Source organism: Stenella coeruleoalba, assembly GCF_951394435.1.
Source record: "Stenella coeruleoalba genome assembly, chromosome: 17".
In the NCBI taxonomy this organism is placed as follows: domain Eukaryota; kingdom Metazoa; phylum Chordata; class Mammalia; order Artiodactyla; family Delphinidae; genus Stenella; species Stenella coeruleoalba.
Genome location: NC_137163.1, coordinates 65,074,350 through 65,093,525, shown reverse-complemented (window position 1 = coordinate 65,093,525; position 19,176 = coordinate 65,074,350). Strand labels below are relative to the sequence as shown.

Here is a 19,176-nt window from a genome sequence, read left to right as displayed (position 1 = left end):
GGCCCAGCCTTGCTGGGAGTTGCGTTGAATGGAGGTCTTTCCCATACCTGGTTGGCCCAAAGCAATGGTTCTTTACCTTGACTGCTGCTGGAGCCCCAACCTAGACAAATTCAATTAGAATCTATAGAGAGGGGCTCAGGGAGTGTTCGAGGCACCCAGGCCACTTCAACGGGCAGCCCATTGAGGACCACTGACGGAAGGATATGAGAGCTTGAGGGGGCCTCCTCTCTTAGGGAGTTTCCCAGAGGTCCCTGCAGAGCCCTGCCAAATGGGGTGGCAGACAGAGGGAGGAGGTGGGGGGAGGAGGTGGACAGCACCCACATGGGAAACACGAGGTAGCTTATCTCCTTTCCCACCTCTGGGTCCTGGGGCTTCATGTCAAGCCAGAGACAAGGTGTGGCAGGCCACGGGGTGCTGGGAGCAGTAGAGAGGAGTGAAGAAAATCCACGTTCAGGATGGTCAGTCTAGCTATGGTCCCAGGCAGCAAAGTCCCCCAGTCAGACCAGCCGACAGACCCCGCCCAGGGCCACCAGGCGGTGTGTAGCTGCACACGCACTAGCTCTGGGCACACTTGGGCCCCCCATCAGAGAGTTCTCTCGGAAGGGCTTCCCTCTGGCGGGGCATCCGTTTTTCTTCTGTTGCCAATAAAAATCCCCGGCGCTGTTTTTTCTCCTTCGCTTCCTTCTATTGCTTCTGACAGAGTTTGCCAGTTAGCTGAGGTCAGGATTTCCTTTTTACAAACAACCTGCTTTCAGTCAGTGGAGCCAAAGGTTTCCTCAATTACAGACCCTTTCATTTCTTCTGCCACAAGTTCGCCTGTCAGTTTGGATAATTGCACAGAACGGAGAGAAATGGAAACGTTTCTGAGAGACACTGAAAGAAAGAAGTGCTATTGCTAACTGTCTCCTTCTGGATTGTCAGAAAACCATCCTGAGTGGGATGGACAGGGCGACGTGAGTCAGCTGAAGCTTCTGTAGCTGCAGAAAGAGAGTGTCGGGGATCCCAGGGTCTGGAAGGAAATTTCTTACAGGTCTTAAATGAACACAGGCTGTCCGCGGCAGCATCTCCACATTGTGTTAAGCAAATGGCTTCCTTTATAGTCATTTGAATTGGGGAACACCCAAGCCCTATTCAAATGTTTTGAAAAGCAACTTTTAAAAGTTATGACAGAATGCACGTGCATTGGACACGTGTAAATGCTGATTGGAAGACAAATTTCAAACCAATCTCTGGAAGGATGACATAGAATTGAGGTGCTGAGGTTTACAACCCAAAGCATTCAGACATCATCGGACAATTGTACTAACGGTGGACAGGACGCCAAATACACCTTGAAAATGGAAAGCCCTGGTGTGGAGCCAGGGAGCAAGGGGCAAAGCCAACTTCTGTTGACCCGAGAGCCCATGATCTTTTCATGATTCTGTGTTGTACCCAAGCGTCGCCTGGGGTTATGACTCTGCCTGATTTGGCTGTGACCTCTTGGACAGAGCATTTAACCTGAGTTTTGTAATCGGTATAATAAAAGGGGCTCCGCTAGGCACTACTTAGGGCTAACATCTAAGTCTAGTTTAATGTGGAATCGTGGCCCCAGTGAAGGGTCCCAGGCTGTTTGTGCTATAATGCAGGAGGCTGAATGCAACCTGTTTCTATCCTCTTGTCTTTCTCCTGTGAAAGAGGAATAGCCATGCTCGTGGGTAATAAAAGCACTAAGCCTGAAGTTCTACTTGGAAGTGAAGGACAGTTCACGCCCTCACCCCTCCCTCTCCCGGCCACTCTGACCCACACTCCCTGCGCTCCTGTAGTCCTGTGGCCTTTCTTCCCTTCTCATCTTCCCTCTCGGCCTCTCTCCTGTGCTCCCCTTCTCCCCACTCTGCTCAGGCCAACTCTAGCCGGCAGGGCTCAGCTTCGGGACGGCGTTTCCTGCCTGCCCAGGCTGCCCTGCTCTCCCCACCTCTCACGCCAGCAGGACCACTCACGGAAGCCTCCTTTATCATTGTGATTCTTTTCTAATAGCCACCATCCCAGTGCTTGAGGTCAGAAACTAGATGGCCTTTTTCATCCTGTTTCCTAGACTAGGCCAGAAAAATGCAGTCCCCTTGTAAATGGTCTGTGCCGTCAAAGAGCTGGTTCTTTAGTTGGGGAGAAAAAAAAAGTCTGAATACTTAGCCAGCATAGTCATGGGCAACATTAAAAAATATGCCAAGCAGTGTCCCAAACACTTTACACATGTTAACTTACTTGGTCCTCATAATGACGGTCTGAAGTAGGTATTATTGTTATTCCCATTTTACAGATGAGGAAACTAAGGCACAGGGAAGTTAAACAACTTGGCTAACTAAAATGGGAAGCTGGGATTCGAACCCAGGCAGTCTGCCTGCTGGGGCCAGGCTCTTAACCACTAGGTGTACTGTCTCACAGTGTGGAGGAGACCCCTCACTCTGGGGGCGTCCAGACTCCTCTTGTGTCTCACTGCTCCCCCCATTCAACCCATTAGCCAAGTGCTGTCCTTGCTGTCACTAAAAATAAATCCAGGTGTCCTTTTCCCCACCCTCATCTGAATCTGGCTGTTGTTCTCCTGGACTGTCCTACTGGCCTGATGACTCGTTGCCCCACTTCTTCTCTCACCCTTCTTTAGCCCATCCTCCACCCAGCAGCCAGAGTGGTCATTCCAAAGTGTGTGTCAGATTGGGTCACAACCCCGTGTAGACCCCTCAGCGGCCATTTAGAATAGCGTCCAAATCCTTCACCAAGACTTTCCCCGTCTCCATTCCTTTCCCAGATCATCTCTTCTGGGACCCATGAGTGTGATTTTCACTCCTAAAACACAGTAAATAGAAGTCTTCTCCTCTGAGGCCCTTTGCCTATATCTTCTGCCCCTCATCTTCACGTGCTGCTTGCTTCTTAGCAATCGGTCTCAGTTCACATGTCTCAGTCCATCCTTTCCAGGGAAGCCCTGTCACCTACCCATATTCCCTGTTTTAATTTTCCACAAAGAATGTTTCCAACTGAATGTATCTTATTCACTCATTCATTCAGTAATTCATTTGTCTGTTCCCGCCTACTCTGATGTAAACTCCATCCTCGTGAGCAGAGACCTCTTATCCTCAGCATCTCGGACAGTGGTGGGGGCCTGGCGAGCCTTTATTTACGGGAGTAGTCTGGACGGCCAGTAAGACTATGGACGTTGGGTGAGAGAAGTTCAAGAGAAGGTGCTAACACCGTGTGCCGTGGTGGGAAAGAAGGTTCTACCGAGGTGAAGGCTCTGGAGCTGGACACGGTTTGGGTGGATTAAAGGTGGAGGAAGTCATTGATGGCAATGGGAGAGCTCTGAGCATTTGGCGGGGATGCTTACGGGCTGTTTGGCCCATTAAAGAGCCCAGTCTATATGTACTGAAGGTTTGTTCCTAAGAATAACGAGAGACAACATGGGAAGAAAGTAGAGGCTGTACTTGGAAACTCTAGAATGGCAGGTAGAGAAATTTGGGCTCTCATCTACGGTTGAAGGGGAGCCCTTTAAGCATTTCGGCCAGAGTGGGGGGGGTCACGTTAGAAGTGGCGCTTTAGAAAATCCATCTTTTGAGGGTATGCTCTCCATTTTGCCTGTTTTCCATACTTTCTTCACCTGAGACCTAAAAGTCCCTCTGCTCCCCACCCCTGCCTCTCTTTACAGACATTCCCCAAACTTTTCATTCTCGGGTGTCTGAGCATGCGCACACACTTCACTAGTGCGTGCATGTGAAAAACGAACATCCTGGGCCTGATAAATGAGTCAGACCACTGCGTGTTTGATGGTCACATGTTTGTATGTATGAATGCTGTGTTTCTAAGATGAAATCCCAGGAGGAAGCAAGTTGTGCTGTTTTATAGCTCTTTGTCTGATTAATCTGGCCAAATCTTAGCGGTGTATGTTGTGGGCGTTCTTTATAGATGAAGCTCATTTCTGTTGCTGTCCCTTGGGTATTTAAGTGGCTAAATCTATGCTCTGGCATCCAAGACACTTGATGCTGAATTCTGTTCTATAGCATATAAGTCTGAGCGGAGGTCTAGTTTATATAGTTTCGGAGGAAGTAAAGAGCTTTTCCATTCATCTGTTCTTACAGTGATCAAAGAAACAGCTGTAATTTTTCTAGCTTAGCCCTCTCAAGGACTGATAAAGCCATTCCTACAGTTGCTCTGTACAACTTCCTTTTGTTGGACTGAGCTTTCTAATGCAACCAAGATCCTACTATTTCTTAGAACCAAGAGATGAAGAAAATACCGACAAGTCAAGGAGCTTACAGTACTTCACAAATCAGTTTTATTAATTTAAACACAAATTGAATGAAGAAAAATTCTGTACACAGTTGTGGACACAACACAACACACCTTTATACAGTAAGGGTAAGATAAACTTTGTCTTTTCAGTCTGCAGAGTACAAAAATGTAAAATGGAAAGGCTGAAAAATTGTCGACTTCTGTTTGCTTCAAGCAAAAGAGGAAAAACAAACTGAATTCAATGATTAAACGATTTTGAGAAATTCACAACTGACTAATTCTAGCAGCAACATGAAACTTCAGAAAAGGATAGAGTAGCTCTTTAGCTACTTTGGGTCAAAGCTGGTGTTATTTTTTTCCCCCAATATACTATTAAAGAAAATTCATCCAAAAAGTAATTTCATGACAATGGAAGGCTTTAGATGAGAGAAACTAGTGTCTAGATAAACTGATGGCTCACTTTTGGAGAAACTTTATTAGGGTATTGCAAAGGTGACAAATTTTATTTCCCAGGTTTACGCTTGTCATATAATACAGAATGGGGGTGAAGAGTAGCATTATTTTCTTGGTGATGATGACCGGGCTGTGTCCCCTGCTGGCAATGAACTTTCCTGGGAGGCTGGGGTGGGAGGTGAGTGTGAAAACAGAAGGAACATGAATGTAGGAAGTAATACAAAGTTTTGCTGATTTCCAGATATGTGGTAATGTCCTTCCTTAAACGACAAAATAGCATCTGAGCACATGAAAACTTTGCTAGTGTCCAATTCATGAGCCATTTCATTAATAAAATAGATCCATCATCTACATTCTTTCTGTGGGACGGAGCGTTTGAATCATCTTTTTCCAAGTAGTTACATATACTACATTAGTGTTGAAAATGAAAAAGTGAGGTTTTAAGAGGGTTTTTTTCCCCAAAATTATTTAAGACAGACACTGCCGTGTTCTTTTACCAAGGCCCTCCTAACAAACAGCATAAAAAAAGAACTGATGGGAAAAAAAATTGGAAAACAAAATCTTATTGACACTTGACATCCATGCTTTTGGTCTTGACAACATGATCTTAAAAAAAAAAATCCATTATCTACATATTTATACCCAGTACTTCGAGAAGGCACTGCACGTCTGTGCATATCCTGCCTCATACTTCACTATCAAGGCATTGCTACCTTTCAATATCATTTTCCTAAACAATATGTAAAAGAATCATCCATTATTACAAATTTACACCCAAAATTCTTTCTGTACATGATTGTCTCAGTGATGTACATATTATACGTTTAAATTAGACATATTTTAAACTACTTTGCAATGTGCTAAAATTCAAAGTACTTGCTGTGTCATGAGGCCAGAGCCTTCAGTCGCTTCTCATCATGCTACTGTCTCTTCAGTTATTTGATGTCAAAAAAGTCTGTTCGCATGAATTGTAGGGTTCCTGAATTATACCTCGATAAAGCTGGTTTTTTTTTTTTTAAGAAGTCTGTTCATAAATAAGTAGAGATGTACAGATGACCCTGGGTATGAGACACCAAAAAAGTAAACCTTTACAAGAAGATCCCCCCACTGGTAATCAGGAAACCCATTTCAGTCTCTGTTGTGCAATCAGGTTTGCTGTATTGGAGAAGCTGTTTAGGTCACACTGAAGATGCTAAAAACGTAAAGCGTCTGCGGGTCCTTTCTTCACAGGTTCGAACCATGTAGTTAATGTGGCCAAGACACGTTACACTGTGCTAGAACATTCTCATGGCTTATTTGCATTGGATTCACAGTACTAGAGTCAACAGCTGTTCTGAAGAAAGGGATGTGGTCCTTCATTTACCACAAGGGCAGAGGCGAGGACCCACAGCAGCTGGGCATCAAAATGTTGAAATCGCTAGTTTGGAGTCCGGCGCCGACTCGGGACTCAGCCTGCTGGATGTGTCCCTGGTCACAGGGCGGTTGTGTGGTTTCAAAGTGCTAGGGGGCCGTTACAGGTACTCCAGTTCCAAGGCATGATGTAGGGCCATGAGGTCCGAGTGACTGGAGACCCTCCAGAAGGGCATGGCGTGCTGCAAAGGGGCAGACAACGTGGTGAAGACAGAGAACACTCCCAGCACAGGCCCTAAAAGGCTGCTTTGGCACTCCACCATGCTGCCCACACCCCCTTATTCAGTACCGTGAAAACTGCCAGTTAAGATCTCAACATCACATCTGTTTAAAACACAAATTCAAACTTAATCCTCCCCTAAGAATACTGGACTGCGTTTTAAAATGTAATTCAGGAGTCTGTTTCTTTTAAGAAGGTGCTGGGTATTTCTTAAGCAGACCTACACTGCGACTTGCATGCCGATTTCAAATAAAATCCAGTAGCTATGAACAAAACCTTGTCAAACATTTGCCTTTCAAAATCTGGATCCAGTGCATTTTTCATGCTGCAAGTTTAAGCGGTTTTCCTTAGCTGGTAGTATTTTACATTTTGCAAAACTTAATTTTACTCCTGTAAGAAGCGACTTTTTTTTCGTTTTTTGCATTGACCCTGAAACAGGTTTACCATATGGGAAATTTTAAATGAACATCTAAGGTAGTTTTTTGTTTTTCTTGGTGGTAGTTTAAAACATCTAGAAATCTAAATGATGGGAATGTTTGTGAAACACCTGAATTAACCAGAGACAAGAAAAGCAGCACACACACACACAAAAGAGGTTACATCGTCCATGAGGGATAAAAACATGATTATAAACTTTACGGCTCAAAAAGCACTATACTAAGTATTTATGTATCAGCAAAATCTTTTTCTTGGTAAGAGAAAGATAATCATCACGCTTCAGAGAACACAATTCTATTAAGCCCACAGAAAACACTGTGGGGTTTTTCTATGCAAAAAATAATGTGAAGGCCTGAGTATAATTTGCAATTATAGGTCTAGGGAATTTTTAAACAATTCACACTATTAGGAGAAGATGGCATGAAAGCAAACAGAATTTAGAACTGAGGAGTTTTTTGGGGGGACTATCTGTAAGTGACAGTAGGAGCTACTAGCTATTTTGGTGCAGATCACATAGCTGTTATTCTGGGGATGCAAACTATTGTTACTTATTAACAAGTAATCTGCTAAAAACATATACCACAGTCCAATATTATATGTAGACCTTTCTGGATTCTATACTATTTTGGAGTATCTCTATTTTTGTTATCCTTCAATAACTGTCCAGAACCAAGTACTAGAGATTTCTTTTTAAAAATTTATGAAAAAAAAAATTTATGATGTTCCACTTGGCAATTTTAGATCATAAAAGTAGACTGTACTATTTTGCATTCATTCATTAGTGATTTTTCGCATTCACAGGCATGGTGTAGAAGACATCCCCAGCCCACCCTCTCACAGTCTGTGGGTGAGTAGCAGAAATGAACAACATAACTGATTCACTTTGTTATAAAGCAGAAACTAACACACCATTGTAAAGCAATTATACTCTAATAAAGATGTAAAAAAAAAGTTACAGTAAAAATACAAAAAAAAGAGAAATGAACAACAATCATGAATGTTCACCTAAAAGGAATAGGCAGGGGTAATTCCCTTTGCCTGGGGAACTGGGAGAGACACTGGTAAGAGGAGGTCATAGTTGAGCTAGTTATGAAAGGCTGATCATTCAGGAGAGCACTGTAATGTCTCTGTGCGTGTGAAGGGGGCTGGGGCAGAGGACAAAGGAGAAGTTCATTGTTAGGATACTGGCTGTGAGAGAGAAAGACATGGCTGTGACATTACCGGCTGTAGGAGCCAAGTGGTGCAGGACCTGGTTAGCCCTGTTAAAGAGTTTATTAATAATAATGATAGTTATGATTAACATTTAATAGTGATAGTTATGATTAACACTTAATAGTGACTAATTCTAAGAAGACTGAGTCTAGTGGAGAGAACAGGGGAGTCAAACATGTTAACAAGTAATTAGAACTAATATTGCAAAATAACATTTTCCCTAACTAAGCACATACTGATGTGAAGCTTTTATGGACCGACAAGAGCTTCCCAGGGCAACTGGGTGCAAAGTAAACAAGTTTTTTCCCTGAATCAATGTTTAGCGTGGAACAAATATTTCTTATATGAAGACAGAGAGATATGGTGGCAAAAGAGGAAAAGAAAAGCAGGTTCTAGAAAGAGGAGACCTGGGTTATACTCTCAACTCTGACTTTTGTCATGATTCGTCATGATTCAAAGTCATGTTACTAATCTCCCTGGAGCCCCAGTTTGTTTATTTGCAAAATAAGGGTTTAGGGGAAATGACTCAGGGTTGCTTCTCGGTTTAATAAAGTCTATAAACTTTTTCATTAAAATATTCTATTACTTGTACAGCTCTGTAGCTACAGCAGATTTGTAAAGTAATATACATACATATGATCCTACTGCCAAGAACCAGCAGGCAAGACATATCTGCTGAAACTATTTCATTACAATGTAAGGCAGTGTGGGACTAAGAATCAAACTGACCTTGCCAGAGAAATGAGGTAAGAAAAATAAATAAAAGCATCAGAATTGGAAAGGGAGAAGTAAAACTATTTGCAGATGACATGATTTTATATATAGAAAATCCTAAAGACTCCAAGAAAAGAACTGTTAGATCTAATCAATGAATTCAGTAAAGTTTCAGGATACAAAAATCAGCATTTTATACACTAAGAACAAATGATCTGATAATAAAGAAAGTGATTCCATTTACAATAAAGCATCAAAAACAATAAAATACTTAAAAAGTGAAGGATTTCTACACTGAAAATTATAAGACATGGATGAAAGAAATTGAAGAAGACACAAATAATAAATGGAAAGGTATCTCATGTTCATGGATTAGAAGAATTAATATTGTTAAAATGCCATCTACAGATTCAATGTGATCTCTATCAAAATTCCAATGGTGTTCTTTTACAGAAGTAGAAAAAACAATCCTAAAATGTATACAGAACTAAAAGACCCCAAATAGCCAAAGCAATCCTGAGAAAGAACAAAGTGGGAGGCAACACACTTCCTGATTTCAAGCTATATTATAAATGTATGGTAATCAAAACAGTATGGTACGGGCATGAAAACAGACACATGGAAAATGGAACAGAATCAAGAGCCCAGAAATAAACCCATGTATATAAGAGCCCAGAAATAAACCCATGTATATATGCTAAACTAATATTTTACAAGGGAGCCAAGAATACTCACTGGAGAAAAGACAGTCTCTTCAATAAATGTTGCTGGGAATACTGGCTATTCACATGTATAAGAATGCAACGATTAACCTGAAAAGGACTAAAGACTTAAATGTAAGACCAGAAACCATAAAAACTCCTATATGAAAACACCGAAAAAAATGTTTGGCTCCTTGACATCAGCCTTGGCAATTATTTTTTGGATGTGACACCTAAAGCAAAAGCAACAAAATAAAAAATAAACATGTGGACTATATCAAACTAAAAAGCTTTTGCACAGCAAAAGAAACATTTGACAAAATGAAAAAAACAACCTATGGAGTGAGAAAAAAATGTTTGTAAGCCATATATCTGATGAGGGGTTAATATCATACAACTCAATAGCAAAACAAAAATAATCCAATTTAAAAATTGGGCAGAGGACCTGAATAGACATTTTTGTAAAGAAGATATACAAATGGCCAACAGGTACATGAAGAGGTGCTCACCATCACTTCTCAGGGAAGTGCAAATCAAAACCACAATGAAATACCAGCTCACGCCTGTTAGAATGGCCTTCATCAAAAAGTTAAGAGGGGCTTCCCTGGTGGTGCAGTGGTTGAGAGTCCGCCTGCCGATGCAGGGGACACGGGTTCGTGCCCCGGTCTGGGAAGATCCTGTGAGCCATGGCCGCTGAGCCTGCACGTCCGGAGCCTTGCTCCGCAACGGGAGAGGCCACAACAGTGAGAGGCCCGCGTACCGCAAAAAAAAAAAAAAAAAAAAAAGAGGTAACAAATGCTGATGAGGATGTAGAGAAAAGGGAACCCTTACGCACTGTTGGTCAGAATGTAAATTGGTACAACCGCTATGGAAAAGTGTATGGCGGTTCCTCAAAAAATTGAAAACAGAACTACCCCATGATTAGACAGTCCCACTTCTGGGTATATACATGCCCAAAGGAAATGAAAACACTATGTTAAAGAGATATCTGCACCCTCATGTTCATGGCAGCACTATTTACAATAGCCAAGACGTGGAAGCACCCAAGGTGTCCACTGACAGATGAATGGATAAAGGCATTGTGATATATACATGATTGAATATTATTCAGCCATAAAAAAGAAGGAAATCCTGCCATTTGGGACAACATGGACAGACACTGAGGGCATTATGCTAAGTGAAATAAGTCACACAAAGACAAATATCGTATGATCTCACTTATGTGTGGAAGCTAAAAAAAACAAAAAAAAACGGAAGTCATGGAAAAGGAGATTAGATTTGTGGTTACCAGAGGCAAAGGGTGGGGGAGGGGAAATTGGATGAAGGTGGCCAAAAGATACACATTTCCAGTTATAAGATAAAAAAGTACTGGGGCTGTAACATACAACATGATGACTGTAGTTAACACTGCTATATGATATATGTGAAAGCTAAGAGTAGTAGATCCTAAGAGTTCTCATCACAAGAAAAAAATTTTTTTTGTATCTATAGGAGATGATGGATGTCAACAAAACTTATTGTGGTAATTATTTCACAGTATATGTAAGTCAAGTCATTAGGCTGTACACCTTAAACTTATACAGTGCTGAATGCCAATTATATCTCAAGAAAACAGAGAATCAAAATGATAAATTCAGAGAGAACTCAGCTGTAAGCTGGAGAGGGTAAATTGGGCCTGTATTGAATTTGTGAAATGGGCAACTTTGGTTAGGTAGATGGAGAGGGATGGGACTCCCAGTCAGGAGATGGTATGTGACAAAGGTGGGATGCACAGAGTACTTAGTGTGGAGGAGATGGGGCTGGAATGGTGTGTTCATAACAAACACTAATAAGAAAGGAGATATTTTTTCCAGGTAGAAGTATGTTATGCAATTTAATGAGGCACTAAAGGAAGGATGGATTGGAGGTGTGGCTGGCTGGTAGCAGAGAAACTAGGCAAAGGAACAGTGGAAATGGAGTGGGTGCAATGGATGGGAGACACACTGTAAAGACAGAGTTCTTGCTAATGGGGGATGGGTTGGAGGTAGAGAACACCAAAGCAAATCTGAGTGGGCGAACTGGTTTGGGACAGTAGAATTCATCTGCTGATATGCAGGTGGATGAAATGGGATACCTACATGGAGAGAGTCCATCAGGTAACTAGAGCCAGGGGACTAAAACACAGCTAAACCACAAATCTTAACAACAGTGATAGCCTAAACTGATGTGTATATGATTAGTTTATCAAGATTAGCATATATTGAGAGAAATGGGCACCAAGACCTAAATCTTGGGAAGTAGCACACGTTTTGGGATCATTAGAACCAAAATATTCCCTAATGATAAAATAAGGACACATCCTTTGTTCCTCTTGCCCACATGTGCAGCTTTCCAAATCCCCTTCTGCCAACTTTCCTCCTTGTCTGGTATTTTGCATTTATCCCTTCTGGGTATACATAAGATCAGTAATATAAAAAGCTGGGTGTGTGGACACATGTAATTTGAATATTGCTGAATTATTAAAAATGTATTAAGAAAATGTTTCAAAACCATAAAAGCACATAACCTTTGCCCCAGGTATTGCACTTCTAGGAATTTATCCCACAGATATACTTGCCCACGCATGAACCACGTAAAGACCACTCACTGCAGAACTGTTTACAATAATAAACACTGGCAACCACTGAAATGTTAAGCCCCAGGGGACTCGTTAAACTACAACATATCAAGGTAATGGAATTGTGATGCGGCCATTTATAAGAATTAGAGATGCAGAGCTCCATGTACTAATATGGAATAACTACCAGGATATATATTAAGTGAAAAAAGCAGGCACGGAAAAAAAAGTGTATAGTTACCATTTGTATAAAAAATAAAGAACAGATCTGTGCTTTCCTATGCATATATTATCTCTAGAAAATTTGCATATGGAGGTACAAATACTTCTCAAATTGTAAATAAAGAGATATTCTGAGAACTCATGAAGCTTACTGCACAGTTTTGCTCTTTGACTATTTGTATATCTGTGTCCCCTCTGGACAGGAGTGAGCTCTTTAAGAATAAAGATGAAATCCAATTTAAGACCTGGCATACAGTATGTGCTCATTAAGTTAAATGAATGTAATGGCTTTAGAGTAATAAAATTCTGTACTCAGTAATCCCTATGTCTCACTGAAATAAAACTAAAAGCAAAAACTTGCATTAAAAATGTTCTTTTAGGGCTTCCCTGGTGGCGCAGTGGTTGAGAGTCCACCTGCCGATGCAGGGGACACGGGTTCGTGCCCTGGTCCAGGAAGATCCCACATGCCGCAGAGCGGCTAGGCCCATAAGCCATGGCCGCTGAGCCAGCATGTCCGGAGCCTGTGCTCCGCAACGAGAGAGGCCACGACAGTGAGAGGCCCACATAACGCAAAAAAAAAAAAAAAAAAAAAAAAAAAAAAAAAAAAATGTTCTTTTAGAAAAAGAAGTTCTTATTTTTCTCCTAAATAAACTCACAATCAAGCATTATTAAGCAGATTCTCAGCTTCATCTTGGTTTTCAGCAAGTTTTGGAATGCACATTGAAAATGGACATTTTTTGATGAAGCGTTTGTCATTATGCAGAATAATGGTGCTTGCCATCCCCCCTTCCCTCCATGTTATTCACAAGAGATTCATTTTAAGTAATTCTCTAAAAAGTAAATAAAGTCAGAGTTATAAAACAAGGCTGTTTTTACTCTAGAAACCAAAACTGCTGTCAGTGTGCAGAAGACTATTATTTACATTTTGATTTTTTTTTAAATCATACATAGGCCTAATTATTTTCACTTGAGGAATGTTGTATTAGGGAAACAAAAAATTTTATGGTAAAAAAATAAGCATGGCAGATTTTGACAACAAAGACATATATCAAAGAAAGATATCCACCAGTAGTGAGATGGCTTCTCTGAATGGTCTTTCTAGGAACAAAGAGGTGCTCAGAGAAAACTCTTACAAGAGATCTTTTTAGAATTTGTCCATTTCTTCTAGGGTGAAAAAGGGAAAGCATTTCCTCTAAGATCAGGAACAAGACAAGGATGTCTAGTCTCACCACTATTATTCAACACAGTCTTGGAAGTCCTAGCCACAGCAATCACAGAAGAAAAAGAAATAAAAGGAATCCAAATTGGAAAAGAAGAAGTAACACTGTCACTGTTTGCAGATGACATGATACTATACATAGAAAACCCTAAAGATGCTACCAGAAAACTACTAGAGCTCATCAATGAATTTGGTAAAGTTGCAGGATACAAAATTAATACACAGAAATCTCTTGCATTCCTATACGCTAACAATGAAAGGTCAGAAAGAGAAATCAAGGCAACAATTCCATTTACCATCACATCAAAAAGAATAAAATACATAGGAATAAACCTACATAAGGAGGCAAAAGACCTGTACTCAGAAAACTGTAAGATACTGATGAACGCAATCAAAGATGACACCAACAGATGGAGAGATATACCATGTTCTTGGATTGGAAAAATCAACATTGTGAAAATGACTATACTGCCCAAAGCAATCTACAGATTCAATGCAATCCCTATCAAATTACCAATGGTATTTTTCACAGAAATAGAACAACAATTTTTACAATTTCTATGGAAACACAAAAGACCCCGAATAGCCAAAGCAATGTTGAGAATGAAAAACGGAGCTGGAGGAATCAGGCTCCCTGACTTCAGACTATACTACAAAGCTACAGTAATCAAGACAGAATGGTACTGGCACAAAAACAGAAACATAGATCAATGGAACAAGATAGAAAGCCGAGAGATAAACCCACACACCTATGGTCCCCTAATCTATGACAAAGGAGGCAAGAATATACAATGGAGCAGACAGTCTCTTCAATAAGTGGTGCTGGGAAAACTGGACAGCTACATGTAAAAGAACGAAGTTAGAACAATCCCTAACACCATACACAAAAATAAACTCAGAATGGATTAAAGACCTAAATATAAGACTGGACACTATAAAACTCTTAGAGGAAAACGTAGGCAGAACACTCCTGGACATAAATAGCAGCAAGATCTTTTCTGACCCACCTCCTAGAGAAACGGAAATAAAAATAAACAAATGGGACCTAATTAAACTTAGAAGCTTTTGCACAGCAAAGGAAACCATAAACAAGACGAAAACACAACCCTCAGAATGGGAGAAAATATTTGCAAACAAAGCAACTGACAGGGCATTAATCTCTAAAATATACAAATAGCTCATGCAGCTCAATATCAAAAAAACAACCCAATTAAAAAATGGGCAGAAGACTTAAATAGACATTTCTCCAAAGATGACATACAAATGGCCAACTAACATGAAAAGATGCTCAACATCACTAATTATTAGAGAAATGCAAATCAAAACTACAATGAGGTATCACCTCACACCTGTGGGAATGGCCACCATCAAAAAAATCTAGAAACAATAAATGCTGGAGAGGGTGTGGACAAAAGGGAACCCTCTTGCACTGTTGGTGGGAATGTATACTGGTGCAGCCACTATGGCGAACAATATGGAGGTTCCTTAAAAAACTAAAAATAGAACTACCATATGATCCAGCAATCCCAGTTCTGGGAATATATCCAGAGAAAATTATAATTTGAAAAATATACATGCACCCCCAACGTTCACAGCAGCACTATTTACAACAGGCAGGACATGGAAGCAACCTAAATGTCCATTAATGGAGGAACAGAAAAAAATGTGGTACGTACAATGGAATATCAGCCATAAAAAAGAACAAAATAATGCCATTTGCAGCAACAATGGATGGACCTAGAGATTGTCACACTGAGTGAAGTAAGTCAAACAGAGAAAGACAAGTATCATATATCGCTTATATGTTGATTCTAGAAAAAGGGTACAAATGAACTTATCTACAAAACAGAAAACAAAGTTATGGTTATCAGGGGGTAAGTGGTGGGGGAGGGATAAATTGGAAGATTGGGATTGACATAAACACAGTACTATATATAAGATAGATAATAACTAAGTAAGGACCTACTGTATATAGCACAGGGAACTTCACTCGATATTATGTAATGGCCTATATGGGAAAAGAGTCTAAAAAAGAGTTGATATATGTAAAAAAGAGTTGATATATGTATATGTATAACAGACTCACTTTCTGTACACCTGAAACTAATACAACATTGTAAATCAACTATACTCCCATAAAAATTTTGAAAAAAGAGATCTTTTTAGAATAACATTGTTTTTTAAAAAAAACAAAGGTATTTCTAACCTTTTCTCTTTGAAGCGTTTTTTTTTTTTTAATGATATGGATTATAGAATTAGATAAAATTACTGATGAAACGCCTGGGACTGTATTGCTAAAGAGAACAAAGGTGACAGAGCAGACTTCAAGTGACCATAACAAAACAGGTAACTGGCAGAATACTTACTAGTTTTCATTTCCGGGCTTAAAAAAATAACTACCTCTAGCAAAAGAACATTATTTAGGGAGATGAAAGACATCTCTACAGGGAAGAGAGGAGACTGTTGTATTAGATTTTTAAAAGGACATAGGAAATGAAGAGAGGCAGCTAAATGGTTAAAATTGATTTAGAAGAAATGCAAAATGTTTTGATTTTGCAAAACATTTTAGTGCCCAAACTTGCAGAACTTCACTGGTTCACTGTTAGTTTTATTTAATCTGAAATGCTTGTGAACCAAATTATAAACTAAAATTAATGATTTATTTGTTAAATTTTAATCATGAGTGTAAAATTGGGAGAAAGAGAACACAACATAGTTCTATCTACCTCCCAAAAGGAAAGAAACTGCACACTATATTCCAACAATTTAAAAAAAGCATTAAAATGTTTTTTTGTAAATCAAATCATATTTAAGATATGTAAGTAAAGTCTGTAATTTGAAGGAATTTTGTGCTGAATCTCACAGATATAATTGGCTTCAAATCCTAGTTTGGTGACTTTCTAGCTGTGTGAGCTTGGCCAAAGTATTTACCTTCCTGTGCCTCCGTTTCCTCATCTATAAAAGAGGTCTGAGGGCTCCTGCCTCATAGAATTGTTGTGAGGATTTAATGAGATAATGGATAGGAAGTGCCTAAAAGAGGTTCTGGGACATAATAAGGGCTTTATAACTGATAGTAAGGATAACCATCTCTTTATTTCTTTAGCTTGAATTTTCATATAGAGTTTGCTAAATTGTAGTGTTCCCTTAAATTAAATATTTCCCTTAAAAATATTAAATATTCTCTATTTCTATGCAGAACCCCAAACATTAAATATACTCATTATTTACTGTGAACTATTAGATCCTTGTCTTTTAACTCATGCACTAAGTACTGCTGTTTAAATACTAGTTAACCTAGAAAGCTTAGACAGACTATAAGAAAGGAATGGTCAATTTGTCCCTCAGGATGATAGATTTATGACATCTGAATCATAGGCACAATTATTAGGAATCTGACTATTTCTGAAAAATCTGTACACTTAACAAACACACATAAAGTTCTTACAACTCCTGGTTACAGTTTCATTAGAGTTCCCATGCTGGTAGCTCTCAAGGTGCAAAGAGTTCCTTTGTAACAGAGAGTACTGGACTGATTGCATACACTTATCCCAAGAAATCAGAACAGAAAGTTGAAGCTACAAGCATTCATTTACAGTCAAAAAACTTAAAGAGGATGTTCGTCGTAGGCAGCTGCCTAATTCTTTTTGGTATAGGTGTGTGTGTTTGTCCTGAATAGAAAGAATAACATGTCCAAAGACAAACAGTGGAAACAACTTTAACTGTTCTTCAAAGAGAGCAAGTACTCAGTACTGTTACTACTTTCAATTCTAACATCAAATCACGAATTCCTTTACTTTTCCCATCTTGTGTTCACCCACACAAATATCTAAGAAACATACTTGTGTTCTTTGAATTTTAGGTCATCACTTTCATAAACATTCTTCTGTCTACCACAAGCTAGAAAGCCACATTTTGGCAACCTCCTCTTGAAATTAAAATATTTTGGTGAGTACTAGGTGGAGAAGGACCAGCTTGGAAGGCAGATTCACACACCTTGGCCCTGGGCCATACTGGCATGAAATGCTGCTCTTCAATTCTGTGATGCTCAGAGGTGCAAATCTATCCCATGTTCCCATAGCCACTAGGAGGTCCTGTCTAGAAATGGCAGGGGATTCCAGAGGCTTTCTCAGGAAAAAGATTTGAGTCTGGATGTTCACCAAATATTCTCTGTAACTCTCCAGGGTTGAGTTTTGGGTACTCTGTTTAGTCTGGGACAGATTTCTTTTTATGAAGACAGCCCAAAGGGCTAACAGATGTACCTAATGACAATGGTGGTTGGCCACTGGTGAAGCTGGAACGCAGAATTAGTGCTTAGATAGCAAATACCGCTTAGAATCAAGCTTTAAAAAAGTGTGTGTGGGTTTCTACCAGCACCGAACACACGTGGGGAGACTGTAATCATGGGCACATTGTGTATCTATGGGTGTAAGTGAAATCTATTATTTATAGCATTAGGGTCAGCTTCTATGCTTCTACTGGAATTCAGAGGCACTGAAGGTGAATTAAGTATTCTTGGACTCTATAAGGAGGCTGGCCACGTGCCATGCTTAATGCTGCATCTATGGGCTGGTGCCATTTCTGGAGTACACTGGAATATTCCAGAAGAGCTTGCCTCCTTTATGGAAAAATGACTTCTGTGAGTGAGTGTATGGGGAAGAGAAGAAAAAAATTATTCTATTGGTTAATCTCATAAAATAATTAATGCTCTTCAATTTAAGAAATAATAGTGCATGACTGTGCCAAGATTTAGGGAACTGTAAAAAAAAAAAAAATGAAGACAGAGTCTCAAACAGCAATCAAGCAAAATAAGATCCCTACATCTCAGGAGCTCACACTTCACTGCTGAAACAGGCACATGCGCAAATGATTAATAATAAGAGCTGCCATTTGTTGCATACCTCATATGTATCAGGCTCTGTTTTATACCTGAACTAAATCTAATCCTTAAAATAGCCAATGAGCTAGGTGCTGCTGTAATCTCCATGTACAGTTATGGAAAGAGAATGGTAAAGTAACTTTTTCGAAGTCACAGAACTGGTAAAATGGTAGAGCTGTCATTCAAACCCAGGGTATCTGGCTCAAGAATCCAAGTTATTTACCAGAGCTTCTGCAATTAAAGTATAAGTGGTGCTACTATAACTGAGTTCGTATAAACAAAGGAAATAGAAAAGGTGGTATGTAAACTGGATTTTGAAAAATGAGTAAGACAGTGACAGTAGGGCACTGGGAAGAGGAGCATTCCAGGCACAACAGCAGCAGGAAGGAGGTGCTGGGCGTGGCCAAAGGAGAGTAAGAAGACCAACGTGCCTACGTTGTTTCTAGATTGTGAAGACCCTGAGTGCCAGGATAAGGAATGTGGCTCCTTCCCCACCTTTAAAATACAATGAAGGACATTCATGAGAAAGCTTTTGCTACGGGAAATGACAGAATCACACTTGCAGGGATGCAGAAGAATAACAAGAAATATCATGGGCAAACGGGGAGTCAAGGGACCTGCTCCTTTCCTCCTTTTTGAGCATCCCAAAAGAGGCAAGCATCGACCTCGTGATCAAAAGAAGGCACCGTACTCTAGGGCAGAAAATAGTTTTGCAAGCCAGCTCTGATTAGCTCCTAGAATCTTTCTGAACTGATGTCTGGAAGGTTCTTAGGCTGCATCCAGGCTCAGGTAACGGACGTCTCATCACCTGGCGATGTCTGCCATGGGTGCAGAAAGCGGCAAGAGCAGGCATGTGTGCTG

The 19,176-nt window shown here is 40.1% G+C and overlaps 1 protein-coding gene across 9 annotated transcripts in view; it reads right to left on the bottom strand.

Moving 5' to 3' along the window:
* Positions 1-4,411: 4,411 nt before the first annotated feature.
* The window catches only part of EYA1 (EYA transcriptional coactivator and phosphatase 1), a 561,881-nt gene continuing 547,116 nt past the window's right edge, over positions 4,412-19,176 (bottom strand). For all 9 annotated transcript variants that reach the window (XM_079902475.1, XM_079902474.1, XM_079902481.1 and 6 more), the window contains one exon: positions 4,412-6,299. In XM_079902475.1, the coding sequence (XP_079758601.1) occupies positions 6,219-6,299 (81 nt within the window). In that variant the 3' untranslated portion in view covers positions 4,412-6,218. The remainder of the gene's footprint in view (positions 6,300-19,176) is intronic.